Source organism: Eriocheir sinensis, chromosome 13 (assembly GCF_024679095.1).
Source record: "Eriocheir sinensis breed Jianghai 21 chromosome 13, ASM2467909v1, whole genome shotgun sequence".
Lineage (NCBI taxonomy): Eukaryota > Metazoa > Arthropoda > Malacostraca > Decapoda > Varunidae > Eriocheir > Eriocheir sinensis.
This window is the reverse complement of record NC_066521.1, coordinates 5991022-6018735: the sequence shown is the minus strand read 5'-3', so window position 1 is coordinate 6018735 and position 27714 is coordinate 5991022. Positions and strand designations below refer to the sequence as shown.

General features: G+C 43.3%; 2 protein-coding genes and 1 long non-coding RNA gene across 41 annotated transcripts in view; 1 reads left to right on the top strand and 2 right to left on the bottom strand.

Annotated features, from left to right (window-relative positions):
* The window catches only part of LOC126997921 (ribonuclease H1-like), a 21533-nt gene extending 17877 nt beyond the window's left edge, over positions 1 to 3656 (top strand). For both annotated transcript variants that reach the window (XM_050859152.1, XM_050859151.1), the window contains exons 5-6: positions 87 to 259; positions 2297 to 3656. In XM_050859152.1, the coding sequence (XP_050715109.1) occupies positions 87 to 259; positions 2297 to 2389 (266 nt within the window). In that variant the 3' untranslated portion in view covers positions 2390 to 3656. The remainder of the gene's footprint in view (positions 1 to 86; positions 260 to 2296) is intronic.
* On the bottom strand, positions 167 to 2288 carry LOC126997923 (uncharacterized). 34 transcript variants are annotated; one of them, XR_007752498.1, is made up of 6 exons: positions 1410 to 2288; positions 1122 to 1249; positions 866 to 961; positions 764 to 833; positions 354 to 731; positions 198 to 321 (listed from the first exon to the last, which is right to left on the bottom strand). It is a non-coding gene; the product is annotated as an uncharacterized LOC126997923 (long non-coding RNA). The 34 variants fall into 34 exon arrangements; XR_007752486.1 differs by having other exon boundaries at positions 764 to 993; positions 1122 to 1185; positions 1378 to 2288; XR_007752482.1 differs by having other exon boundaries at positions 764 to 961; positions 1122 to 1185; positions 1378 to 2288.
* On the bottom strand, positions 2491 to 27714 carry LOC126997920 (uncharacterized protein K02A2.6-like). Of its 5 annotated transcripts, none has more exons than XM_050859148.1 (5): positions 27634 to 27714; positions 24514 to 26809; positions 24280 to 24381; positions 11268 to 11646; positions 2491 to 2676 (listed from the first exon to the last, which is right to left on the bottom strand). In XM_050859148.1, exons 2-4 carry the CDS (start codon positions 26507 to 26509, stop codon positions 11642 to 11644), a joined length of 2103 nt encoding a protein of 700 aa, XP_050715105.1. In that variant the 5' UTR covers positions 26510 to 26809; positions 27634 to 27714; the 3' UTR covers positions 2491 to 2676; positions 11268 to 11641. The 5 variants fall into 5 exon arrangements, with proteins under 5 accessions (XP_050715105.1, XP_050715106.1, XP_050715104.1 ...); XM_050859149.1 differs by lacking the exons at positions 2491 to 2676; positions 11268 to 11646 and adding exons at positions 13058 to 13654; positions 13953 to 18721; XM_050859146.1 differs by lacking the exons at positions 2491 to 2676; positions 11268 to 11646 and adding exons at positions 13059 to 13654; positions 13953 to 18721.

Below are 27714 nucleotides of genomic sequence, written 5' to 3'. Positions count from 1 at the left end.
TCCATATACAATGATTCTTATCCAATAGTTTCTCTATCCTGGTAAACATTTAGGAACAAGGTAGCAGTAATACTTCTCAATTGCAGGGTTCACTAAGGTTGCTGTGCACACTGACTCCCAGTTCATGATCAACTGTGCCAGCTCCTGGATGAAGAACTGGAAGAAGAAAGGCTGGGTGAAGTCTGATGGAGAACCAGTGAAAAACAAAGAGGAGCTTATTGTTTTGGATGCAGCCATGGAGGGTCTGGTTGTTAAGTGGGTGAGTGTAGACAGAATCCTAAACCCTCACCTCCCACAGTATACAGACTCCTAAACCTTTACCTCCCACAGTATACAGACTCCTAAACCCTCACCTCCCACAGTATACAGACTCCTAAACCTTTACCTCCCACAGTATACAGACTCCTGAACCTTTACCTCCCACAGTATACAGACTCCTGAACCTTTACCTCCCACAGTATACAGACTCCTGAACCTTTACCTCCCACAGTATACAGACTCCTAAACCTTTACCTCCCACAGTATACAGACTCCTGAACCTTTACCTCCCACAGTATACAGACTCCTGAACCTTTACCTCCCACAGTATACAGACTCCTGAACCTTTACCTCCCACAGTATACAGACTCCTAAACCTTTACCTCCCACAGTATACAGACTCCTGAACCTTTACCTCCCACAGTATACAGACTCCTAAACCTTTACCTCCCACAGTATACAGACTCCTGAACCTTTACCTCCCACAGTATACAGACTCCTTAACCATTACCTCCCACAGTATACAGACTCCTGAACCTTTACCTCCCACAGTATACAGACTCCTAAACCTTTACCTCCCACAGTATACAGACTCCTGAACCTTTACCTCCCACAGTATACAGACTCCTAAACCTTTACCTCCCACAGTATACAGACTCCTAAACCTTTACCTCCCACAGTATACAGACTCCTGAACCTTTACCTCCCACAGTATACAGACTCCTGAACCTTTACCTCCCACAGTATACAGACTCCTGAACCTTTACCTCCCACAGTATACAGACTCCTGAACCTTTACCTCCCACAGTATGCAGACTCCTAAACCTTTACCTCCCACAGTATACAGACTCCTAAACCCTCACCTCCCACAGTATACAGACTCCTAAACCTTTACCTCCCACAGTATACAGACTCCTAAACCTTTACCTCCCACAGTATACAGACTCCTGAACCATTACCTCCAACAGTATACAGACTCCTGAACCTTTACCTCCCACAGTATACAGACTCCTGAACCATTACCTCCAACAGTATACAGACTCCTGAACCATTACCTCCAACAGTATACAGACTCCTGAACCATTACCTCCAACAGTATACAGACTCCTAAACCTTTACCTCCCACAGTATACAGACTCCTAAACCTTTACCTCCCACAGTATACAGACTCCTGAACCTTTACCTCCCACAGTATACTCCTGGGCTTATACTTATAAAGCTAACTCTTCGTCTCTGGCTCATCTTAACACTTAAAGCGCAGGCTAGATTTTGCCGTGCCTGGCCTGCCACGTGGGCATATTCACTCAAAAATACACCTCACTTCAACCTCAAGTATCTTCTCTCTTACTGAGCTAACATTGCTGAATGAGGTATCACTGTAAAGTCCTTTTCCTTAGCTGTTCTTTGACGTTAATTTGAACACCATATAAGCATTGGTAGAACGAGTACAGAGTTATGAAATAGGAACTATGAAAACATATTATTATAGACAGATACCCACCTCTATTGTTCTTATTTTCTATTATTCAGCAATAAAAAGCATCACTTTTTTACAGCTTCTGTGTACCATACCCATATAAAGCTCAAAAACGGCATGTTTACTGTACTTGATGACAAACTTATCAAATCTGGCAGCGCGTTCATTAAAAAAATGCCATGTCCACTATTGTGGACACCCGCGCTACGAGCCCACGCTCCGGCTGTCACTATAGCCTTATGAAACCCTATTGTAATGGATATGATGTACTTCTATTCAATTATTTCACCATTTTAAGGTATTCTTACCCATTCATTTTCATATGAGATAACTGATCTTTCGAGCTAACTCGCTGTTGTGGGCAACTTAACGTTCCCCACTACCCATAGTGGCTGGAACCCTAGCCAGGTTGAAAACTCGTCACTTAGGAGAGACTTAAGTCAAACGCCTCATTTCTATATAAGTATGGGCCCTGAACCTTTACCTCCCACACCATACAGACTCCTGAACCTTTGCATCCAAGTACCACAATGTTATAAGGCTGTTCTGTCTCCCTTACAGGTCCATGTGAAGGGTCACGCCGGTCATGAAGGTAATGAGGAGGCAGACAAGTTGGCCCGGCAAGGAGCAAAGCTTTACAAGAGTGAGGGCTAAGTTAGGTGCCCTCTTTAAGATTCCATCATTATTATTATCATATATCAAGAAATATGCCTTCTGTTTTGTACATCTCTTATGTTAAATAAATATCTATTATAAATTTTTTTTTGGAATGTCTATTTTGATATTACTATTCTTGTTACCTCTGCTTTGCTGTAGGATGTTGCCTTGTTAGTCTTCCCTTCATCCACTTCTTGTTTATCTTTTCTGATACACTCCTTAGTTTTCTTCCTTCACTGCCTTATAACACCTGAACAGATGTTATTGTCCTCTTGCAAATGTACCTGTTTGGGATACTTAATGTTAATTAAGCAAGTGACATATGTTTCCTGTAATAAATAAAAGTTTTGTGTAAATTTTCAAAATGAAATTCTATGTCATTAAGAGAATCTCCTTTACAAAGATGTTTTATAACTGACAATAGTTATAAATTAATAAGTTTGGACTCTGGATTTAGCTTTTGTACTTAATATTGTTTGACAGGAGTGTATTTGTAATAATTTAGCTTTTTGCTCTGAAGAAATGATGACATTGGCATTCAGAAAGTTGTTTTAAATATAAAACTACCTAGTGACCTGATGAGCAATCTCAGAGAAGCCCACTTTGAAATGTGTTGCTAGGATACCAGTCAAGTGCCTGAAATAGGTATGATCACCTTAAGGACAGCCTGTTTACTATGTAGGGTAGCTGGACGTATTTTGAAAAAGTAGCTGTACTATGATGCATGCAAGTGAGGTCTATCCAGGTCTTCTGACATGTTCAGTTACAGTTACAAAGAGACAATCCCTCCTGAGTGAAAGGTCTTGTAACTCTACAGCATTCAGTGTTGATAGCAGATGAGGTGAGGCAAGGACTGGGAGTTGAGGAAATTATTACTGGGAAAACACCACTCCACATTTCAGTTCAACTAAACTTATTATGACGAGCAATATTTCACCAGTAGCAGCCTCCTTTCAGCATCAAATACCAGCCCTCACCTCTCCCCACCACCTATCCCTGACCTAGCTACAGCTCAGTGATTTTAGTTACAAGACCTCTCACTCTGGAAAGGGCACCTATTTCATGAGTGACTTCTTAGAGAGCAGTGGCATATGTAGGGTTGGTCTTGGGATCTCCAGCCTCATTCCGATCTTGACCACATCAACCACATTTATTCTCAAGGATGTTTTACCTTCCTTAGCCCCTTGCCTCTCTAACCCAGGTATAGTCATTTTTATATGTTTGGTCAAAAAACATAATCCCAAGTAAACTTGGAACATTCAAATTGTTTTTTTCTGGTCCTGTAGTAACTTAAGGAGCATTTGGTTAAGTGTTCTGGCAGTAGATGGCAACTTCGGTCTCAGTAGATGCTTGCCAGCTGCCGCTGCCTCCACCACCAGACACAACCAGCCACATGGTGACGTGGGCTAGTACACGAGACGATACTCGTTTGACTATTTCATTACTTTTTCTCCTATCCTTTGTCTCATCCCACATCATGTCAGGGGACAGTGGTGATGAGTGGGTAAGCCTAGAAGAGTCTGGGAATGGTATCTGTGACTGAATCTTCCTCTAGTGAGGAAGAAATGATCTGACAGACACTCAGGATTGGACAGAGATAAATCCTTCTATGTATGGAAGTCCACCCGCCCCACCCTTTCCATTTACAGAAAACAGTAGCATTAATGAATGGTTTGGTGACGAGGGAATTTTGCAAAATTTTCACAGTTTGACGATGAACTCTTTGATATGACTGTACTTGAGACCAACAGGTATGCTGCTAAGAGAAAATGTTTTTTTAACACATTTTCACAAAAATATCATGGAGGCAAAAGGTTAATCATGTGGCCATACAAACAATTGCAGTGCTTGTTGGTGTCACAGCATAAGAAATGAAAGTATACACCATGATTCTCATAAGTGCATAATCTCCAATCATTCCTTACATCTTAAACACACACACACATACACACATAGCTCTATAGTGCTGCAGTTAGCGTTTTCACCTCACAACTGAGATTCCGGGTTCAATTCCTGCAGTGGAAATGGATGGGCAGTTTCCTTTAATCTGTGCCCCCTATCTGCCCAGTAGTGAATAGGTACTGGGTGTCAATCAGGGTTTGTGTCCCACCTCCCAGGTGTGTGGGCCGCACCCAGAGATCCATCACTTCTGAGCATCAAGCTCAGTTGGGGCGGGTACTGGCTGGAAATTGCAGGTCTATCATGTGGTCAGACCATGGTGAATTACACACACACACACAGCAGAGTTCCATAGTGCAGTGCAGAGCACACGCTACAATATCAAGAGGTCCCGGGTTCAATTCCTAGGCAGTGGAGTGGATAGGCAATCTCTTTAAATCCTTGCCCCGTGTCCTCAGAGCAGTGAATAGGTACCGGGTACCAGTCAGGGATCAAATCCTGACTCCAAAGTGTGTGTGGGTATGATGCAAGGTTCCAGTCATAACCAAAGATCCATCACCTCACCACCAAGTTTATTTAGGGAGAGTACTGACTGGGGGTTGGAAGTCCAGCACATGATCAGACCATGGTGAATGACACACACACACACACACACACACACACACACGCACAATAGAATATGGAGTGGGAAAAGCAGAGATAGTGAGTGTAAGCTTGGAAATCAGGAATAGAGAAAGGATGATGATTGCAGTAGCATATGTACCACCAAAAACTACATCATGGAGTAAAGAAGATTATGAAAACATGATTGATGACACCATACAGAGTTTGAGGAGATTGCTTAAGGCAAACAAAGGAGTAATACTAGTTGGAGATTTCAATTGCAAAGAGGTTGACTGGGAGAGGTTTGAGAGCAATGGTAGTGATGTGGCATGGGGGAATAGATTCTTGAATTTAATGATGGAAAATTTGATGATACAAAGGGTGAAGGAAAGCACTAGATATAGAAGAGACGATGAACCGGCAAGACTGGATTTGGTGTTGACAAGAGAGATTCATGTGAAGGATGAATTGAGGTATGATTGCCCCCTGGGAAAAAGTGATCACGTGCTCATAGAGATGGAAATGGAGGAGGAAGGAAGGGAACAAGACGAGACTTATAGAAGCAATAGATTAAACTATAGGAAAGCAGGGGTGGAAAACCTCAAGAAGTTTTTTGGTGAAATGGATTGGAAAGAGTTAATGAGTACAAGCGAAGTTCAAGGAAAATATGACATTTTCTTGAGGGCGTACAACATAGGTGTTATGAAGTTCGTACCAAAATACAGACCGAGGGAGAGGGCTAAAAAGGACTGGTTTAATGCAAGATGTGCAAAGGCAAAAGAAAAGAGAGACAAAGCGTGGTCAAGATTAAAAAGAAACAAAAATCAAAGAAACAGAGAAGACTTTAAGGCAACGAGAAATGAGTACGTGAAAGTGAGAAAGGAAGAAGAGAAACGATACGAAAAGGATATTGTGGAAAAGTGTAAAGAACAACCTAAATTATTTTATAGATTTATAAATGGAAAAATTAAATCAAGAGAAACAATTGAAAGACTGACTGAAGAGAATGTAGAGATTGAGGATCCCAAAGGCATGGCGGAATTATTTAACAAAAAATTCCAGCAAGTGTTTACCAAAGAATCATTATTTAATGAACCACAAGAAAACAACTTAGATGTATATATGGAAGAGGTCAAAATAGATAAAGAGGAGATAAAAAAACTATTGGGGGAATTGGAAGGGAAGGCCGTGGGACCGGATGGCGTTTCAGGTTTTATACTTAAAGAATGCAGAAATGAGCTAGTTGGCCCGATATATGACATCATTAGGTGCTCAATTAAAACGGGCACAGTGCCTAGGGAGTGGAAGAGGGCAGAAGTGGTACCTATATACAAAAGTGGAAAAAAGGAAGAACCCCTAAATTACAGACCGGTGTCTCTGACCAGTGTAGTATGCAAAATATGTGAGAAATTAATAAAAGAACAATGGATGAGATTTCTAGAAGAACATAATCTAATCACAAACAATCAATATGGGTTTAGGAAAGGCCGCTCATGTGTGACAAACTTGCTGAGCTTTTACTCAAGAGTGACGGACAAATTACAGGAAAGAGACGGATGGGTGGATTGCATTTACCTAGACTTAATGAAGGCATTTGACAAAGTTCCACATTCAAGACTGCTGTGGAAACTAGAAAATAAAGGAGGAGTGAGAGGGAAAATGAAGTGCTGGATGGAAAGCTACCTAAGAGGAAGAGAGATGAGAACCGTGGTTAAGGACACTAGATCGGAATGGAGAGCGGTGGAAAGTGGAGTGCCCCAGGGGTCGGTTTTAGCACCAGTACTCTTCCTAGTCTATATTAATGATATGCCAGAGGGAATAAACAGCTACATGAGCCTGTTCGTGGATGATGCTAAACTGCAAAGACAGATAAGAAACAGTGAAGACTGCAAGGAGCTGCAAAAGGACCTAGACAAAATTTGGAAATGGAGTCAGAAATGGGAAATGAAATTCAACGTGAGGAAATGTCATGTTATGGAAATGGGAAAAAGTGTAGAAAGACCAAAATGGACATATAAAATGGGAGATGGTGAAATATTAAAGAAAGTAAATGAAGAGAGAGACCTGGGAGTAATAATGCAAGATTATATGCAACCAGGAAGTCATATAAATCGGATCTTTGGTGATACATATAACATGGTGAGAAATATAGGCATAGCATTCCACTACATGGACAGAGAAATGATGAAAAAATTAATAACTTCTATGATCAGACCTAAACTAGAATACACGGAAACAGTGTGGTCTCCACATATGAAGAAACACATAGTAAAACTAGAAAGAATACAGAGGATGGCAACAAAAATGGTTCCAGAACTGGAGGGACTGACATAATATATGAAGAGAGACTAAAGGAAATGGACTTGCCAACACTAGAACAAAGAAGAGAAAGAGGAGACCTAATACAAATATATAGGCTATTGAGTAAAATGGAAGAAGTAGATAACGAGAAATTGCTACTAAGAGAGGAACCTTCCAGTAGGAATACTAGAGGACATAGTAAAAAGTTGAGGAAGGGAAGATGCTCAAGAGACATAAAGAAATATAGCTTCCCACAAAGAAATATAGAGGTTTGGAACAGATTAAGTGAAGAAATAGTATTGGCGAAGAGTGTGCAAAGTTTCAAGGAAAAGTTGGATAATTATAGATACGGAGACGGGACCACACGAGCGTAGGCCCAGGCCCTGTAAAACTACAACTAGGTAAATACAACTAGGTAAATACACACACACACACACACACACACACACACACACACACACACACACACACACACACACACACTTAAAAACAAATATTAATCATCTTATCTCACAGACAGTTACTATATTGCATTTAACAACAGCAACAACTGCTAGGTGCATAGTAATAATCTTTAGATGTTGTTCATTCCCATGTGTAAACAAATTACCATACAATTTCTGCTTTATACAAAATGTATTGAGAACAGGTTGTAAGTACTGCTGCTATGTACTTAAGACACATGATCAGAGGGGTAGGGAGGCTGTGAGGGAATTAAAGCCTCTTCCAAATCTCTCAGGCCCCCTATTAGTTTTTAATCAAAATATATTATTGTTTCTGTCTCAGTTCAACTAAAGCCTCTCCATACATATGTGCGTGCATATACACTATTTACACATACAGTAAACCCTCGGTTTTACCTCAGTATAACAAATTTGGGCTTGAACAAACTTTTGGGGTCCAGTCCTTTATATGTGGGGATTTACCAAACAAGTTCAGTGAATGCAGGTTTTGTTTCAGTGGTGGGCCGACTGAACATGTACATGTATGTACATATGGTCGACAACAGTGGAAACAGAATCAACTGGGTAGTTGTTGCATACGGACAGGAAGGAGGTCAGAGATACTCAGGAGACAGCCCGGCGTCCTTGTTTATTCTGGCTCGAAACACGACAACAGGCGCCAAAAAACAGACAAAAGAGACGCAGCAAGCGTATTCTATCCTTTCAACAGGGGAATACCCAACATTCCTTCCCCTGTTTTTTCTACATAAAGCAGAGAAAATAATAAAAGAAACATAACTATGACATCATTGTGCAGGCTCAGATCCGCTTTCACAGATGCATAATCTACTAACAGGTTCTTAACCTCATTAGTCCACCCAAATTTCAGACAGCTACTCAGCTGACTAAGTACTGGGTCCCTCTTGGTCAGTTTTCTAACAGTATGGAAAGAGATGTCTTCAAAATTCAGTGACTCTACTAATTTTACATATTCAGCAGGGTTAGCTGACTCAAAATCATCCCTAATGGGTAGCCTGCTCAGGGCGTCAGCCACAACATTGTCCTTCCCTGCCTTGTGAACAAGATCATAATCATATTGGGATAGCAACAAAGCCCACCTCTGTATTCTTGCATTGTGGGGAACAGGCCTTCCCTTACCAAACAGTCCTATTAAGGGCTTATGGTCTGTCCTGGCTAGAAAAGGTCTCCCAAGCAAAAAATACCTAAACCTTTTAAGTGCAAACACTAGAGCTAACCCTTCTCTGTCAATCTGAGAATAATTCTTTTCAGCTGGTGACAATCTTTTGCTAGAAAAATACACTGGTCTTTCAATGCCCTGCTTGTCTTGCAGAAGAACACAGCCCACACCTGCAGGGGATGCATCCACTTCTACAATTAAGGGAGATTCTCCGTCAAAGCTTGTTAACAGTGTTGAGTTCCTCAAATCATCTTTTATGTCCTGAAAAAAACCCCTCCTCTACTGCAGTCCATTTGAATTTTACTCCTTTCTTTAAGAGATCATATAGGGGTGCCAGTTTAGAAGAAAAATTTCAAACAAATTTACAATAATAAGTAATCATTCCCAACCAGGACTGAACCTCAGCCACAGAGGTAGGTGCAGGAGCATCCAAAATAGCTTTAATTTTCCTTAGGGAAGGAGAAATGCCTTCACCCGAAACATGGTAACCTAGGTACTCCATGGAGTTAACATGCAACATAGATTTTCCTTTGTTAATTTTGACATTATGGTCTCGCAGGACCTGGAGTACCTTTAGGAGTCTTTCATCATGCTCAGCCTTATTTTCACCACAAATAATTATATCATCTAAGTAGGCTGCCACACCCTCTACTTGAGTTAGTAATTGTGAAATTAATTTTTGAAAAATTCCTGGTGATGAGGAAAGCCCAAAAGGCAATCTGCGGTACTTGAAAAGTCCTATAGGTGTGTTAGCTAATCACTAAAAAGTCCTGACTTTTCTCATCCACAGGCACTTGCAAGTAAGCATTTTGGAGATCAATTTTAGAGAAAATCTTACTTTTACCAATGACTGACAGCAATTCTTCAATTTTGAGTAGTGGATACCTATCACACTGAATTTGCTTGTTAAGCTCTTTAAAATCTCCACAAATCCTCATAGACTTTTTGTCAGCCTTGAGTACTGGTACAATGGGGGATGCCCACTCACTATAGGAAACTGGTTCCAGTACTTCTTCTTTGATTAGCTTATCTAAAGCTTCTTCAATTCCTTGTAATAAAATGGCACTGAACAAGCTTTAACAAATTTTGGTAAAACATCCTGCTTGACATGAATTTTTGCCATTACCCCAAGGACTGGCTAACTATGATCAACAGAATACTTAGTCAAAATACCCTCAGCATCTACAACTTGGCTGACTGGAATCTTCATCTAGCCCAGCCAGGTAGATGCCAACTTTGCCCATAAGGTCCTTGCCACATAGGTTGCTATTTAAGGAATCAACCACATAGAAGGACTGAATACTCTCACAGCCATTATAACTGACTGGTGCCTCTGTTTTACCCAGCACTTGAATGGTAGAGTTATCATAAGCATTTAATCTTTTACTGGAAGGCTCAACCTTAAGTTTCAACAACTTGGCCCAATGGCTGGATAAAGTAGAAACAGATGCACCAGAATCAATCTCAAATGGTACTTGTCTTCCATTAATTCTAAAAAAATACTCCTCAGCCTTCACAACACGTATGTGCTCCCTTACTGATGCTAAATTACCATCTCCTTCCTCAGAGCTGGCTGACCCATCTGGGTCATCCAAAACCTTTACACAATGTGGCTGTGGCCTTGATTTGTAGGATCCACTTCTACCTTTACTACTGTCACTCCCTGCTTGACCTTTACCTTTGTCCTCACCTGAACCTCCCTTCTTCACAGCAGTACAAACACATTTCATATGTCCCTTCTTTTGGCAACAATCACAGGTTAGGTCCTTAAATCTGCACTGACTGTTGTCGTGAGGGAAACCACAATGCCTGCAGCATTTCTGCAGCTTAACACTCATGGCCTTCACCAGCGATGGCTCACTCCTCTCACTGACAAAAGCTTTTTCTAAATTCAAAATCCTTTCAAAAATCTTTGAGGATGTCATCTTTTGCAAATTTAGATTTTCAGCCACTAAATTAGGGAAGTATGTCTCATGCTTCACTGCCATAAACAACTGATCTCTAACCCTAGGATCAAACTGTTCTCCAAAGTTACAATCTTTGGCTAATGCCTTCAGATCTGCAAACAGAACATTTAAGGTTTCACCTGGTTTCTTTGTCCACTGCTGGAAAGCAAGCAAACTGCAATGGTACGAAGATTTTACAGCATAATGGCCCTTAAGAGCCACTACTAGGGCATCATACGACCTTGTGTGATAAATCAGGTGCACAAAGATTACCGAGCACGCTGTAGGTCTCTGTACCTACCGATACCAGCAATCCATTCTTTTTCTTGCTTTCCTCTGTAATCCCTAAATGAGCAAAATGCGCCTCCAACAAGCTCAGCCACAGCTCCAGAGAAATCTTGGATGGATCAAAAGCGTCTATTTTAACTGGTGCCGACGCCATGCTGAGGAATGCTGTAGAAACAATCACCAGGAAACAGCCTCACCTTAGGACTGCAGCTGTCCACGTAGCACTTCAGGCTGCAGGCAGTAGGTCGATCCCACCTCCAAGGATCCCACGTCCTCCAATCCGTGTGGCAGGAACAACAGGATCACCAGCACAGCAAGTGGCCCCCCCTGCAGGTAGCATCCACCGCCAAGGCTACAGGCAGCATGCACAGCTACAGGCACCAGTCCACTAGCCGGGTGGGCACCGCATCGGCCGTCCACGTCCAGGCTACACTCCATGGCTCTAACAGCTTAGCAGCAGGGCGGTACCTCCATCTCTTCCTGTTCCTGACGATCCCATCCTCGTCGCCATTTGTTGCATACGGACAGGAAGGAGGTCAGAGATACTCAGGAGACAGGCCGGCGTCCTTGTTTATTCTGGTTCGAAACACGACAACAGGCGTCAAAAAACAGACAAAAGAGACGCAGCAAGCGTATTCTATTCTTTCAACAGGGGAATACCCAACAGTAGTGCACATCTAGTCGTTCTAGTTTTGTCTGTCTGACTAAATAAATACCTCTGCTCTCGTCCTTCCATACTCACTTCTCATCTTATATAATGAACAAACTTTGTTATATATGGAAATGCTCAGTACTACCAAATTTTCAGCTCATATAATGAACAGAGTTCTTTATATGCATATAACGAACAAAGTTTGTTATATGCAAAAAGTTAGGACCCCCGGATATAACGGATTTTCAGATAAAACGCCACCCTTTCCCCCTGTTGGTTCGTTAGAGTGAGGGTGCGTACATACATACATCTTGTGTGAAATATTACCAGAATATGTTATATTTGGAGTGAAGTGGAGTGGAGGCGAGAAGTGAATCGAGTGAACCTGCACTGATCCATACACACACACAAAAAAAAAAATGGTAGTTAAATTTCAATGGCATACAAAACATTTATATTTGTAATATATAGGTATAGAAAGCAAAGAGCAAGTCTGTATTACTGAGCAGTAAGTGCATCACCGAGAAACCCAGCTTAACCTTGCATTATATTTTCCATAGGCCCACTTGAGCTGGGATTATGATAGAAACAACACGAACAATACGCGTTCTGCAGTGATCAGGAACTTTAGGTCCTGAAACGGTACCAAGAGGAACGATACCCTCATCTGATGTGTATAATGCTTTTTTCTGATGTTTTATTCACTAGATATATTATAAAATCTGGTCAACGTCTTTGACTTCCAGCACCTTATTATGAATATAAATGAAATAATATTAAAAACACCCCTGAATATACCAAAAATTATGCCAATTGAGGTTAGGCATAAAACTAAATTTCCAGTACGCTATACCCCCTACCCCACCACTCTGCGCATTCTAAGTGACGTCACAGGCTAGAGAGAGAGAGAGAGAATTTAAAGGCATCCTAATGTAATGTAGTCCGTTGCATGTCTAAGTGGGTTCTGATCCTGGAATGCATTTTCAGTTGTTTTAGTGCCCTCTGCATTAATTTTCCCTGGAGTGTTAGGACAATTCACTCATATAATAATAATAATGACTATAGGGCATGTGCAGGGCTCCCATTCCTCTTTAGAGTATTTGTTCACCAAAGTCTCGGGTATAGACCATGGTGCCCACTGCCCAGTGCAGTTAAACTCATTGAGGTCCTTCCCTCTACAGCTTGGTAGCTTCCGTTGTGCTATGCATTAAGGCTACAGCCTTATGATTTGTATTTGTACAGTAGATATATGCCTGATGAAATTATACACAGTACTAAACTGTTAAATTAGCTTAGGATCTCATAAAAAATAACCTAAAAGGGGTATACTTTCTCTATTATTTGTAATAAGGATTATAATGAAATATGTTTTATGTTTGTAGACTTTATTTCATGACTTTTTTTTATTTTCTCATTCACCTTCTTTGAGGTGTTATCCAGATTTCTATTCAAAATCCTTAATCTAAAAAACACACTACATTTTACAAAGTATGCCACAACAACTTTAGGCAATTCTACATGTTTCCTTATAAATGTAGCTACTTAGCCTACTCATACAGTTTTTCTCTGGTATAGGTCTCCATGATCCACTACAAACAGTTTCTCCATTTTCCTCAGCTTGGAATAAAACTCATCAGATGGTACAAAGAGTTTTCCATCTTTTCTGGAGATTTCTCCTGTGTGTGTCCTTTGACTTATTTACATGATTCCCAAGAAAATCACACTGTGGGAACTTACGTGCAATAAAACCACCTACATATCTTAATGCCTCTGACTCCATGCGCAGTTCAAAAACTTCTTCGACAGTGCTTGTTTTAAGGTCTTTATCCATTTCAATATCAAAATTTTCATCACAAGCGAATAACATAGCTGACAGCATGAGCTCAGATTCTACTGTGTTTACCTTACTGTCACAGCTGTCAGCAACTTTTTCTGAAAATGACATTTCTGTCAATGTGACATCTTTATTTTTCTTATCAGTGTTGTAGTTACTCCCCACCAGTTCACAGCGTTTCCCAAGGAGAAATGATCTGATCCTGTATCTGACTTGTACTGCATTTGGATGTTGGTAGGAAGCTCCCATTTGTCTCATATATCCATAGAAATGTTCAAGGCTATCTTGATTTATTCTATGTGTTATTAGGTACTGAAATCCAAATTGTAACTTAAGAAAAGCATAGAGATTAGCCTGTTGTGTTTGTAGTGGTCAAGTGGAGGCACTGCTACTCACCTGGAATGCATGACATGATGGTATGATGCCTGTGTTAGGCTGACGCTCCCAAACATCCCATCTCGTAGCCAGTGTTGTGTTTGTAGTGGTCAAGGAGGCACTGCTACTCACCCGGAATGCATGACATGATGGTATGATGCCTGTGTTAGGCTGACGCTCCCAAACATCCCATCTTGTCGCCAGTTCCCGTGAGGAGGGCGAAATAAAACCAGTGGGAATGCACTACGTCGTGTTTGGCGCCCTGGCCGGCGAAGAAGAGGCGGGAGTACAGTGGGCATATAAGTACTTGAACATAGTGTTTATAAAAAAGAGGACCGCTGTCGTCGACTTGAGGACAGCATATGAAATTCGATTCTGTTTACAATAGTATTGCTATGCGATGTGCTCCTATTAACATAAACTACATATTAACATTGTGTATATAATACTTCCTTCCCCGTTACAGAAAGATAACTCTAATACATGACTCTTCCATTACCTTCATGGAATGTGCTTCACAGCCATACACTGTACATTGCAAAACATTGTAATATTACATGACATTATACCCTTAAATCTACAAAGGCCTTGCTTATAAATCTAAGCGAGTAGGAGGTACTCCTCTCGTAACTCTAGGAGGAAGAGCCCTTTTTGCAACTAGAGGTGAGGTTTGCACAGGGGGTGCAACTGGACTGAGGGGTTCAGTCTGCCTGGAGCTGAACTTGTGTCCAAAGGTGTGGAAACTTCACCTCGGGTTGCTGGAAAAAAATACATCATGGGTGTGCTCAGCTGTTACATCAGTGTCTTTCTCTAAACATGATGGACATAACTGATCTACATGCCTTTTCATTAAATTTCCATTTGCCTTTACCTCATAGTGCATATTTCCCAACTTACATACAATTTCACCAGGTACCCATTTTTCTGGTGTGTTGTAGGAACGAACAAGGATAGGAGAGGGACATGGAAAATCTCTAACAGTTCCCTATTTTTGTAACTGCTTCCAACCTCTTTATTCTTGTTCTCCTTGAAAGTTTGGTGTCAGCAGATCTAACCTGTTCCTAATTCTCCTTCCCATCAGATGACTGGAAGGTGTCATACCTGTTGTAGCATGAGGTGTGGTTCTGTAAGCTAAAAGGAATTTGGTTATACAAATGGATACGGTAGCTGAAGTAGCTTGTCTACACTTCATGTTGTGCTTGAATGTCTGCACAAATCTTTCAGCTTCTCCATTCGTAGATGGGTGATAAGGTGCTGAGAAGGTGTGATGTATGCCATTTACATCTACAAAATCTTTAAACTCCTGAGAAGTAAACTGTGGACCATTATCCGACACAATACGTTCGGGTAGACCATGTGTAGCAAAAATTTGCATGAGAACCTTGATGGTTGCTAAGGATGTGGTTGTTTGCATGACTACTAATTCTGGCCATTTACTTTATACATCTATTGCAATCAAATATGAATGTCCTAGAAAAGGTCCAGCAAAATCAATATGTAGTCGCTGCCAAGGATATCTTGGACACTCCCATGGATGAGAACGTACTGCTTGAGGATTGTTTTGATGAATGACACATTCTGAACATTTTCTGATATACGCCTCAACTTCCTTATCCATGCATGGCCACCATACAAAAGTTCTGGCTAAAGCTTTAGACCTGACAATACCTTGATGATCTGCATGAATCTCCTTCAGAACATGTTTCCTCAGTGCCCTGTAAACTACAACTCTGGCTCCTCTGAGTATACAATTTTGTTCCACGCTGAGCTCTGACCAAACATCTAGATATGGTTTACACTCATCATTATGCACTATAGACCTTCTACCTGTGATCAGTCCTTGAAAAACCTTTAAGAGAACAGGACCTTTTTGGGTGCTGGATGCAATATCTTTAGCTGTTATAGGCAAATTGAAACTTTGAATCATGAGAATACTGTCCTCTGGCTGTGCTGGAGCCTTACCTACTGGCAGTCTTGAAAGTGCATCGGCATTACCCATTTTGGTGGTTGGTCTGTACTCCAAGGAATAGTTATAAGCTGCCAATATAACTACCCATCGTTGAAGTCTTGCTGCCACTAAAGTTGGTAAGCCTACCTTTGGACCTACAATAGCAAGTAATGGTTTGTGGTCTGTGACTAACTTAAAACTCTGTCTGCCATACAGATACATGTGGAATTTAGTAACTCCATACACTAAAGCTAAAGCTTCCTTTTCAATCTGTGAATAATTTATTTCAGCTTTATGCAAAGATCTTGAAGCAAATGCAATAGGTTTTTCAGCACCATCCGGCATAATGTGAGCTAACACTGCGCCTACTCCCACTTGAGAAGCATCACATACAAGAATAACTGGTAAATCCTTCTGAAAATGTGTAAGAAAACTAGGTGATGTTATTTCAGTTTTGATTTTCTCAAAAGCAGCTTGGCAATCAACTGACCAGTTCCAATCTGAATCACTCTTAAGTAATTGAGAGAGGGTGTGCAATGGTAGTTAAGTCTTTGATGAATCTACCATAAAAAGTTACAAGTCCCAAAAAAGATTTAAGATCCTTAACACTATCAGGAACCTTTGCATCTTGTACTGCTTGTACTTTGTCTCTGGTTTTGTGTATCCCTTGTTCATCAATGATAAAACCTAAGTATTCCACATAAGGCACTTGAAAATTGCATTTGTCCTTGTGTACCTGAATACCATTTTCTTGAATACGTTGCAAAACTGATCTGAGCCTTTGGCGGTGCTCCTTTTCATCTTTTCCCGCTACTAAGATGTCGTCAATGAAGCAAAATACTCCAGATAGACCTGTGAAAAGCTTGTCCATGGTTTGTTGCCAAATGGCAGGACTGCTGGCTACCCCAAAAGGTAATCTTTGTGGGCGGAGAAGACCTAAATGCGTGTTTATAGTGCAGATTTCTTGTGATTTCTCATCCATGATCAGCTGCTGAAATGCATGTTTCAAATAATTTTTTGAGAATACCTTACATCCTCCCAAAACAGCAAACATATCTGTGGGGTTTGGCAAAGGGTGTTGAGCTACCTGTATCTGGGTGTTTACAGTAACTTTATAGTCTCCACACGATATGATGCCACCATCCCTCTTGGCAATGGGAACTAATGGAGTAACCCATTCTGAATATGTTACTCTTTTCCATATGTTTTCTGTCTCTAATCTTCTTATTTCCTGTTCTACCAATGCTTTCAAAGCAAATGGAATTGGTCGTGGAGCAAAGAATTTTGGTGTTGCTTCAGGCTTAAGATTTAATGTTGCCTTGATGCCCTTAACTGTGCCCTTGTTTCCTTCAAAGACATTTGAAAACTCTGATAAGACTCCTTGCAATGACATGTCATTTTCTTTGTCCTGCATTTCCACCTTCAAAAGATTATCCCAATCAAGATCTATGAGTCTTATCCAATTTAAGCCTAACAATGTGGGTTGTCTTCCTTGCACAATGGTAATCGGTAATACACCAATATTCTGTTGACCATACTGAACGTGTACAATAGCAGTGCCTTAGACATCAATAACATGCTCACTATAATCCTTCTACTCTTTATCATAAGGCTGAATCAATAGATTGGGAATGTTGTTAGCTACTTCCTCAGACATGACTGTAACATCTGCTGCTGTGTCCAACTGCATTGAAATAGGTATATTATTGACATGAATAGTAACATACACTCTCTGCAGCTTTTGGCTGACTGAATTTATCTGAAAAGCAAAATCTGTTTCTGTAGAATCACGAATACTGCTAACCTTGTTGTGATTTGCTGTTTGTGAAGACTGAGTATTGCCTTGTGACTCTGACGTGGAGTGAATCTGTTTAGGCTTGGAACCTCTGCATTGTTTAGCAAAATGACCAAGGTAAACACATTTACCACATGTCTTACCCGTGGCTGGGCATTTCTGATTATCATAGGGTTTATGACCTTGCATACCACATCTGAAACATTCACCTTGTGTGGACTTTCTGGTGTAGTTATTATGTGCTTGTTGTCGACCTTGAAAATCCTGAGAAGGTTTAGACTGTTTAGGTTTACGCTGTGTTTGGAATTTCTCCTTCTGTGAGTGATATTGTTTGTTACCCAGAGCAACCTTGTACACTTGAGTTTCGGAAGCCGTGACTAGTTTGCCTTCAATGCTTTTGGATTGCATGTTAGCAGCTTCCAAGGCTCTAGCGACTTCTTGTACCTTGTCAAGTGTAGAGTTTTTTCCTGCAATAACTTTTTCCTCAGCTCATGTGAACTACACTTCTCAATGATTTGGTCAATAATCACATCATTAGAATCCTGAAATGCACATGTGGATGCTAATTTGTGTAATAGGGTGACAAATGAATCAACTGATTCATGTGACTGCTGTGAACACTGCCTAAACAAAAATCTCTCATACCTGACATTTGTCTTGGGGGCAAAATACTTGTCCAGTACCTCTTTGGTTGACTTGAAAGTCTCATCCGCTAGTGTGAGTGTGGCGAATACGTCCTGCACTTCCTGGCCTGCCACATGAAGTAATAGTGCTCTCTTCTGCTCGTCCTTCGTCACGCCGGTGGCCAGAATGTAGTAGTCGAATGCTGTGCATCATTTCTTCCAGCGTTGTGCCACACCGGAGGAATCCTCAAACACCTGGAACTCTTTGAGGGCTGGGACGTCCAGAACCATGGTTGTAGGAGACGGGGTGCGTGGAACTTGTCAGACTTGCCTGATGCCAGCCTCACACGCGTGTCACAGTCAGATCAGCCGCTCGTCGCCAGTGTTGTGTTTGTAGTGGTCAAGTGGAGGCACTGCTACTCACCTGAAATGACATGATGGTATGATGCCTGTGTTAGGCTGACGCTCACAAACATCCCATCTCGTCGCCAGTGTTGTGTTTGTAGTGGTCAAGGAGGCACTGCTACTCACCTGGAATGCATGGCATGATGGTATGATGCCTGTGTTAGGCTGACGCTCCCAAACATCCCATCTCGTCGCCAGTTCCCGTGAGGAGGGCGAAATAAAACCAGTGGGAATGCACTACGTCGTGTTTGGCGCCCTGGCCGGCGAAGAAGAGGCGGGAGTACAGTGGGCATATAGAGAGGTTGCACGGGACGTCATCAGCAGCGATCAACTGATCACTTCTCAGCTGCCCCGCAAAGGCCCGCCATTTTGGGAGGCACATATTTACCGCAAGAGAGTTCCTCAGTTTTTCCCCGCCATATGTTACTGTGCTGGTGTTTGTGTTAGTGGCCCATCTATTACTATGTTAGTGTGTGTGTTAGTGTCCATCTGCTACTGTGTGGGTGTGGGTGTTAGTGTCCATCTGTTACTCTGTGGGTGTGGGTGTTAGTGGCCCATCTATTACTGTGTGGGTGTGGGTGTTAGTGTCCATCTATTACTGTGTGGGTGTGGGTGTTAGTGTCCATCTATTACTGTGTGGGTGTGGGTGTTAGTGTCCCATCTGTTACTGTGTTGGTGTGTATGTTAGTGTCCATCTGTTACTGTGTGGGCGTGTGTTAGTGGCCCATCTATTACTGTGTGGGTGGGTGTGTTAGTGGCCCATCTATTACTGTGTGGGTGGGTGTGTTAGTGCCCCCATCTATTACTGTGTGGGTGTGGTTGTTAGTGGCCCATCTATTACTGTGTGGGTGGGTGTGTTAGTGTCCATCTGTTACTGTGTGGGTGTGGGTGTTAGTGTCCATCTGTTACTGTGTGGGTGTGGGTGTTAGTGTCCATCTATTACTGTGTGGGTGGGTGTGTTAGTGGCCCATCTATTACTGTGTGGGTGGGTGTGTTAGTGCCCCCATCTATTACTGTGTGGGTGTGGTTGTTAGTGGCCCATCTATTACTGTGTGGGTGGGTATGTTAGTGGCCCATCTATTACTGTGTGAGTGTGTGTGTTAGTGTCCATCTGTTACTGTGTGGGTGGGTGTGTTAGTGTCCATCTGTTACTGTGTGGGTGGGTGTGTTAGTGTCCATCTATTACTGTGTGGGTGGGTGTGTTAGTGTCCATCTATTACTGTGTGGGTGGGTGTGTTAGTGTCCATCTGTTACTGTGTGGGTGGGTGTGTTAGTGGCCCATCTATTACTGTGTGGGTGTGTGTGTTAGTGGCCCATCTATTACTGTGTGGGTGGGTGTGTTAGTGTCCATCTATTACTGTGTGAGTGTGTGTGTTAGTGTCCATCTGTTACTGTGTGGGTGGGTGTGTTAGTGTCCATCTATTACTGTGTGGGTGTGGGTGTTAGTGTCCATCTATTACTGTGTGGGTGGGTGTGTTAGTGTTCATCTGTTACTACTACTGTGTGTTAGTGTCCATCTGTTACTGTGTGGGTGGGTGTGTTAGTGTCCATCTGTTACTGTGTGAGTGTGTGTGTTAGTGTCCATCTGTTACTGTGTGGGTGGGTTTGTTAGTGTCCATCTGTTACTGTGTGAGTGTGTGTATTAGTGTCCATCTATTACTGTGTGAGTGGGTGTGTTAGTGTCCATCTATTACTGTGTGGGTGGTGAAGTGTCCATCTCTTCCTGATGTGGGTGGGTGTGTTAGTGTCCATCAGGTAGGGTGCTGGGTGTGTGACAGGTCCCAGTTGCTGTGTGGTGTGTGTGTTGGTGTCCATCTGTTACTGGCTTGTAAGTGTGTGATAGTGTCCATCTATTACTGTGTGGTGTGTGTGTTAGTGTCCATCTGTTACTGTGTGGGTGGTTGTGTTGGTGTCCATCTTTTCGAACAAGTGCACAGCGTTGATGAAGGTGCTGTGCATCTTGCTCCAAACCTGAGTGACGAGGCTGCCTCATTGCCTGCCACCCGAACTGACCTTCCTCTGCTGCTGGGTGATTTCGTCCTCCGGAGCTTGAGCGTGTCCTCGGTGTTGTGTTGGCGACACAGCACTCACTACACTTCCAGCACCAACACACTGCGTGCACTCACTGTATGTCTGTATAATGTCACAACATTTCACGAGTGTTCTTTGTAATAATGAGTACCTTGAAAACAATGGGAAGGGGCGGGGGAATAGGGAGCGAAGGAGAAGAAGAAAAAAAAGAAAAAGAAGGGTCAACAAACTGACCCCGTGGCTGCTATGGGGAGCGCCAAGTGACACGTCTTGACCCCGCGAGGGTGGGTGTGTTAGTGGCCCATCTATTAATGTGTGAGTGTGGGTGTTAGTGGCCCGTCTATTACTGTATGGGTATGTGTGTTAGTGTCCATCTATTACTGTGTGAGTGTGTGTGTTAGTGTCCATCTGCTACTGTGTGGGTAGGTGTGTTAGTGTCCATCCATTACTGTGTGGGTGTTAGTGTCCATCTATTACTGTGTGGGTGGGTGTGTTAGTGGCCCATCTATTACTGCGTGGGTGTGGGTGTTAGTGTATCTATTACTGTGTGGGTGTGGGTGTTAGGGTCCATCTGTTACTGTGTGGGTAGGTGTGTCAATTGTCCATCCAATACTGTGTGGGTGTGGGTGTTAGTGTCCATCTATTACTGTGTGGGTGGGTGTGTTAGTGGCCCATCAATTACTGTTACTGATAGGTGCTACACTGCCACTCGCGGTAGGTAGACAGGGGCTGCCAAGTATAGGTCAGTGGGCTTTTTGCGAACCCTTTACGTTCTTATGTTCTTACTAAACACCGCCCGGGGATGCCCGGGGTCAAATTAGTCATATATTCATTGTTCTTATCATCAAATATATCTTGAAGTTTGATAACAAATGTTATATACTGTATGTGCATCATCATTTGGCAGCCTAATGGATAGTTATATAACGAAGCCTAGCCGCACTGTCCAGATTTTTTCCATATTCACTTAGACTGTGATATGAAAACGGGAGGCACGGGCCAGCCATCATCAGGGGGCAAGGGCTCAGCTGATCGCTCGTGCCTCCCAAAATGGCTGACAGTTGTTTTTCCTAAAACAAAAGCGAAGCGGTGTGGCGTCAGTGCAACCCCTCTATAAGTACTTGAACATAGTGTTTATAAAAAAGAGGATCGCTGTCGTCGACTTGAGGACAGCATATGGAATTCGATTCTGTTTACAATAGCATTGCTATGCGATGTGCTCCTATTAACATAAACTACATATTAACATTGTGTATATAATATAGCCAGGGACTGACAAGATACAAGAATTCCCTTTTGGAAGGGGTATAAACTCCTTCTGTTGCCAACTCTCATGCACAGTATGGCTTTCATCATTTTTTGCAAGACCTCATTTTGCTGCTTTAAGTGAATGTCATAGGCTAATCGTGAGTCTTTCTTATCATGAGGAGTTTTTGAGTTAAAAATCAAACCATGCATCAACTAAAGCTATGAAATTTCCTGTATCATCCCAGTCTTTGGATTTGAGAAGGCCTTATTCACCAAAGTATTGAATGCTCTTAGCAGTAGTTTCAGATATCAACTGCGTAGGAAGTCTGACATTCATTCTTTTCACACCTTGAACATTTATATGTTGATGAGATAGACGGTGAGATGTTTTTAAATCGCGGACTCTTCGGATTATAATTTCTCTAACACTGCTGCTAGTAACAGTTGCATGACAATTATCATCTACAGTGAATGCATATTCTAAAAAAATGTTTCTTATCAGCTTCAGTAGGTGGGGAGCATCTGCAAACACAAAAACTTCCCGAGAAGAAGCAGCTGGGTTTGTGAAAGATGTTTTATGTTCATTTATGCCCAAAGTATTCCACAACCTCATATTTGTTGGACCAAGATCACATACCCAATGCAGCACGAAGGCATACTATATAACAGTTTCCCATGTCAAAGAAAACGGACCGCTCAAATAAACCTCCTCTCGCCGGTGGCTATAGGTCAAGAGTCAAGACTGAACTCTCACTGAAGTCCCCACAGCAATCATACCTATTCCTCGTCTAGCCTGTGACGTCACGGTCTGCCCGCGCAGTCCACACAAATTCTGGTCCAGCGCCACCCCCACGTGGGAATACCTGACTTGCCTCACTTTACCTTGCACCAGTTAACAACATGCGGCTCGTCACCACCATCCTGGGCCTCACCCAGAGCATCGCCGCACAGGGGCGCCGCGTCAATCTCAACTGGGTGCCCAGCCACGTAGGCCTGCGCGGGAACGAGGCAGCTGACAAGGCGGCCCGCGCAGTCACCAGCATGCCAGCCGTAACCAGCAATGTCCTGCCCAGCCTGCAGCAAGCCAAAGTGCAGGCCAGACGCGCTGCTGCCACCTCCGCAGAGGAACTGCACAGGCAGCTGGAGCGGTACTCGGGGCAGGGGTGCCTGGTACACCAGAGCCACCGACCACCAGCCACTTCATTCCGGCCGTGAGCTGGCTACGGCAGACCAGGTCATGCTGCATCGCCTTTGGCTTGGCTGCCGCACGCTACAGAAGATAAGAAACGACTTCGTGGGCCGGCAGTGTGACCACTGCGAAGCAGTCGTCCATCGCCCCCTGGTCCACTACCTGCTGTCCTGCCCCGCCACGGCCCAGCTCAGACAGCAGCACACCGAGGACCCGCAGGACGAGGAGGCAAGAGCCGCCCTCGTGCTCCGGCGGGCTCAGACGGCCCTGCCGCGACTCCTGGAGGTGGTAGTAGTAGTAGCTGGTGTGCTGCCCACACGCCGCAACGCTCCTCTCTGCAGGGAGAGGAGCGTGTGGTGTGACCCGACCAGCCACTACGGTGGCCCTGACACTCCCCTAGCGGCGGGCCTTTGCCGCTCATCGACATACTTGTATTTAATTGCACTATGTAAGATGCAGAAAAAAAAGAGATACAGAATATGAATAGAAAAAAAACAGTTAAACCCATCTCTATTTGGCCTCTGAGAAATGCCAAATCTTTCCTCACATTTCAACCCTAAAATCACACTGCCAAGTGTGTTTCTAAGGGCCAATCAGCTGCCTCTTTTACAGCAAGCAGAGAGTGTGCCTTAGGAAATAATAAGCAAGAAGAAGAAAATATATGCGCCCAGGGTTAAGGCCATCTTGTTTGGGTTGACTTCTTTAGTTTGCTGAGAGAGAGAGAGAGAGAGAGAGAGAGAGAGAGAGAGAGAGAGAGAGAGAGAGAGAGAGAGAGAGAGAGAGAGAATTTTAATTAATAAAAAAAAAATTGTTATTATTTATTACTTATATTCAGCTTTAGACTACTTTATACTACTACTACTACTACTACTGTCACCACGAGAATCAGTACCCTCTTAAACCTACTATTCCTCACCCCACAGCCCCTACTACTACTACTACTACTTCTACTACTACTACTACTACTGCTACTATGAGAATCAGCACCCTCTTTAATATTCCTCACCCCACTTCCCCTGCTACTACTACTATTACTACTACACTACTACTACTACTACTACTACTACTACTACTACTACTACTACTACTACACTACTACTACTACTGACCTGTAAATTGGGTTCTCAGGTCAATTATTTCCAATATGACCTCAGTATTGGCGCTCTTTTCTTCCTTGACCTTTGACCTCAGGGGGGCGGGACTGACCTCACCTGTGGGGGAGCGGGGTTAGAGAGAGAGAGAGAGAGAGAGAGAGAGAGAGAGAGAGAGAGAGAGAGATACACACACACACACACACACACACACACACACACACACACACACACACACACACACACACTCACCTAACAATCCTGAATCAATGCCGGTGACTTCTGCGGTGACCTTTTGACCTTGATGCCCGGGGTCATCATGGTGGTCGTCGTGGTGGTCATGTCCGTGGGAGTGTCCGTGGGAATGTCCGTGTCCGTGGTCGTCTTCTAGGGTTAATTTGAACGTGGGCGGACCGAATTTTATAAGCGGTCCAAAATCGTGTTTGTTTTTACTTTTCTGTCCTTGGATATGCCCATGGTCATAGTGTCCTAACTCGATGATGGCGGCGAGATCACGGTCGGTTTTATGCACCTCTGTCGTTCCCGCGGTGTGGTCGTTTGGGTGGTCGTCTGCATGGGTACGGTTCTGGGTGTTGGTGTCAGTATGGTCGTGGTAGTGTGGCATTCCGTGGCTATGGGCGTGGGGCTTTCCGCGTATGTGGCCGTTCCCGTGGCCATGGTCATGGGGGTGTCCATCCAGATGGTCATGGTCAAAGTAGTCGACGCTGAGGTTGGGATCATCTCCGTGAATATGGAAGCCGATGAGCTCATCCCCGACATGAGCGTGACCCCACTTGATGTTGTCGCCCCCGGGAACTTGACCTTTGTGACCTTGTGCCTGGAGTTGAGGTCGGAGTGAAGTTTGACCTCTGTGACTTTCAACTGGAGGCTTGATTTGAGGTCGGGGTGAAGTTTGGCCTCTGTGACTTTCAACTGGAGGCTTGATTTGTGGTCGGGGTGAAGTTTGATCTTGGGGTTGACCTTGAGTTGGAGGCTTGGGCGCAATGTGATCTACAAGTTGAGGCTTGATGTGACCTTGAATGAAAGTTTGACCTTGACCTTCAATCGAGAACTGACCTTGGAGCGAGAGATGAAGTGTGACCTTTATTTTACCTTGTTCGCTTGGTGGGAGGATGCCGACGGGAGGCTGACCTCGAACGGGTTGACCTTCATGATGATCGTGATCGTGAGTGTGACCTGGACCGAGTGTAGGACGATCTGATGACCCGAGTTGACCTTCCTGATGACCTTGATCGTGAGTGTGAAGGGAATTTTGACCTTGACCTAGAGTTTGACCTTGTGATTCACCTTGACCTTCCATCGAGAGCTGACCTTGGAGCAAGGGATGAAGTGTGACCTTGATTTTACCTTGTTGGCTTGGCGGGAGGAGGCCGACGGGAGGCTGACCTCGAACGAGTTGACCTTCATGATGACTGAGATCGTGAGTGTGAACTGGACTTAATGTGAGACGACCTGGTGACCCGAGTTGACCTTTCTGATGGCTGGAGAGATGACTTCCTTGATGACTGGTTCCATGATGATCTCCATGTTGACCTCCAAACTGATGACTTACTCCATGATGATCTTCTCCATGATGATCTTCTCCATGATGAGCTACTCCATGATGATCTCCTCCATGATGATCTTCTCCATGATGATCTCCATGTTGACCTCCAAACTGATGACTTCCAAACTGGTGACCTCCTCCAGTACTTAACAGATTACTTCCTTGATGACTTCCTACTTCATGACCTCCTCCAGTACCTGACAGATGACTTCCTTGATGACTTGTTCCATGATGACCTCCAGTACCTGACAGATGACCACCTTGATGACTTGTTCCATGATGACTTCCAGGGCGATAACTTCCATACTGCTGACCTCCAACGCGGTGGCCTTGACCTCTTGGGAAATCATGACCTGGCCCATAGGGCACGTGGTCCAGTCCCGTGTGGCGATGACCTCCAGTAGAATGACCCCCACTAGTGTAACCCCCCTCAGAGGTACCATAATAGGCTCCTTGGGAACCTCGGTAGCCCCCTGGGACACCCCGTGGGGCGACCCCGAAGGACGTGTGTACCTGCCAGTTGTCTTGCCACGGGGGAGAGATTAACCTTGAGAGTCCCTTGGGGAAGAGGTATTTGTGGAGGAAAAGGGGGGAAGGGGTGGGGGTGGAGGAGGAGGAAGAGGGGAGGAGGAGGAGGGGGAGGAGGAGGAGGAGGAGGAGGAGGGTAGTACTGTGACGCATGTTGGAAGAGGAAGAGGAGGAAAAAGGAGGAGGAGGAGTGAGAGAAAAGAAAGAAAGAAAGGAAAGGAGAAATAGGAGGAGAGAGAAAAAAAAGAAGAGGAGGAGAAAGAGAAGAAAAAGGAGAAGGAGGAGGAGGAGGAGAAAAAGGAAGAAGAATCAAAGAAACAAAGAAATAGCAAGTACGACGCAAACAGGAGGAAGAGGAAGAAGAGGAGGAAGGAGGAGGAGGAGGAGGAGGGTGCAGCGTCCGCCAATCAGAAGTCTTCTCTCGCCCCGATCAGCCAATCACGTGCGAGTATCCTGGAAAGGGGAGGGGGGAGGGTAATGCTTGGAATATGGAGGAGGAGGAGGAGGAGGCAGATGGAAGACAAGTTAGGAAGAGGAGGAGGAAGAGGAGGAAGAAGTAGAAGGAGAAGGAGAGGAAGATAAGAAAAAAAAGTAAGCACAAGATATAGAAGGAGGAGAAAGAGGAAGAGGAGGAGGAAGTAGTAGTAGTAGTAGGTGGAGGAGGAGGAAGAAGAAGAAGAGGAGGAGGAGGAGGGACAGACGTGCATTGAAGGATAACCAGTGATAACAAAAAATAATAATAAAAACAATAATAAAATATAAATGAATAAATAAATAAAACGGGAAAATAATTAATCAAACAACAACAACAACTACTACTACTACTACTACTACTACTACTACTACTATTATTACTATTACTACTACTACTAATAATAATAATAATAATAATACTGTTACTACTACTACTACTACCACTACTACTGCTACCACTACTATACTACTACTACTACTATCACTACTACTACTACTACTACTACTACTACTACTACTACTACTACTACTACTACTACTACTACTACTACTACTACTATTATTACTATTACTACTACTACTACTACTAATAATAATAATACTACTACTACTACTACTACTACTACTACTACTACTACTACTACTACTACTACTACTACTACTACTTGCCTACTATTACCACTACTACTACCACTACTACTACTACTACTATTACTACTACTATTACTCCTACTACTATTACTATTGCTACTATTACTACTGCTACTAATAAACAAACATAAACAAAACCAAATAGTACTCACTGTCTCACTCTCTCGTAAACAGGTATGCAGGCAGGAGCTTGGGCCAGGCAGGTGCACACCCCAGCACACCCTTGATAAGAC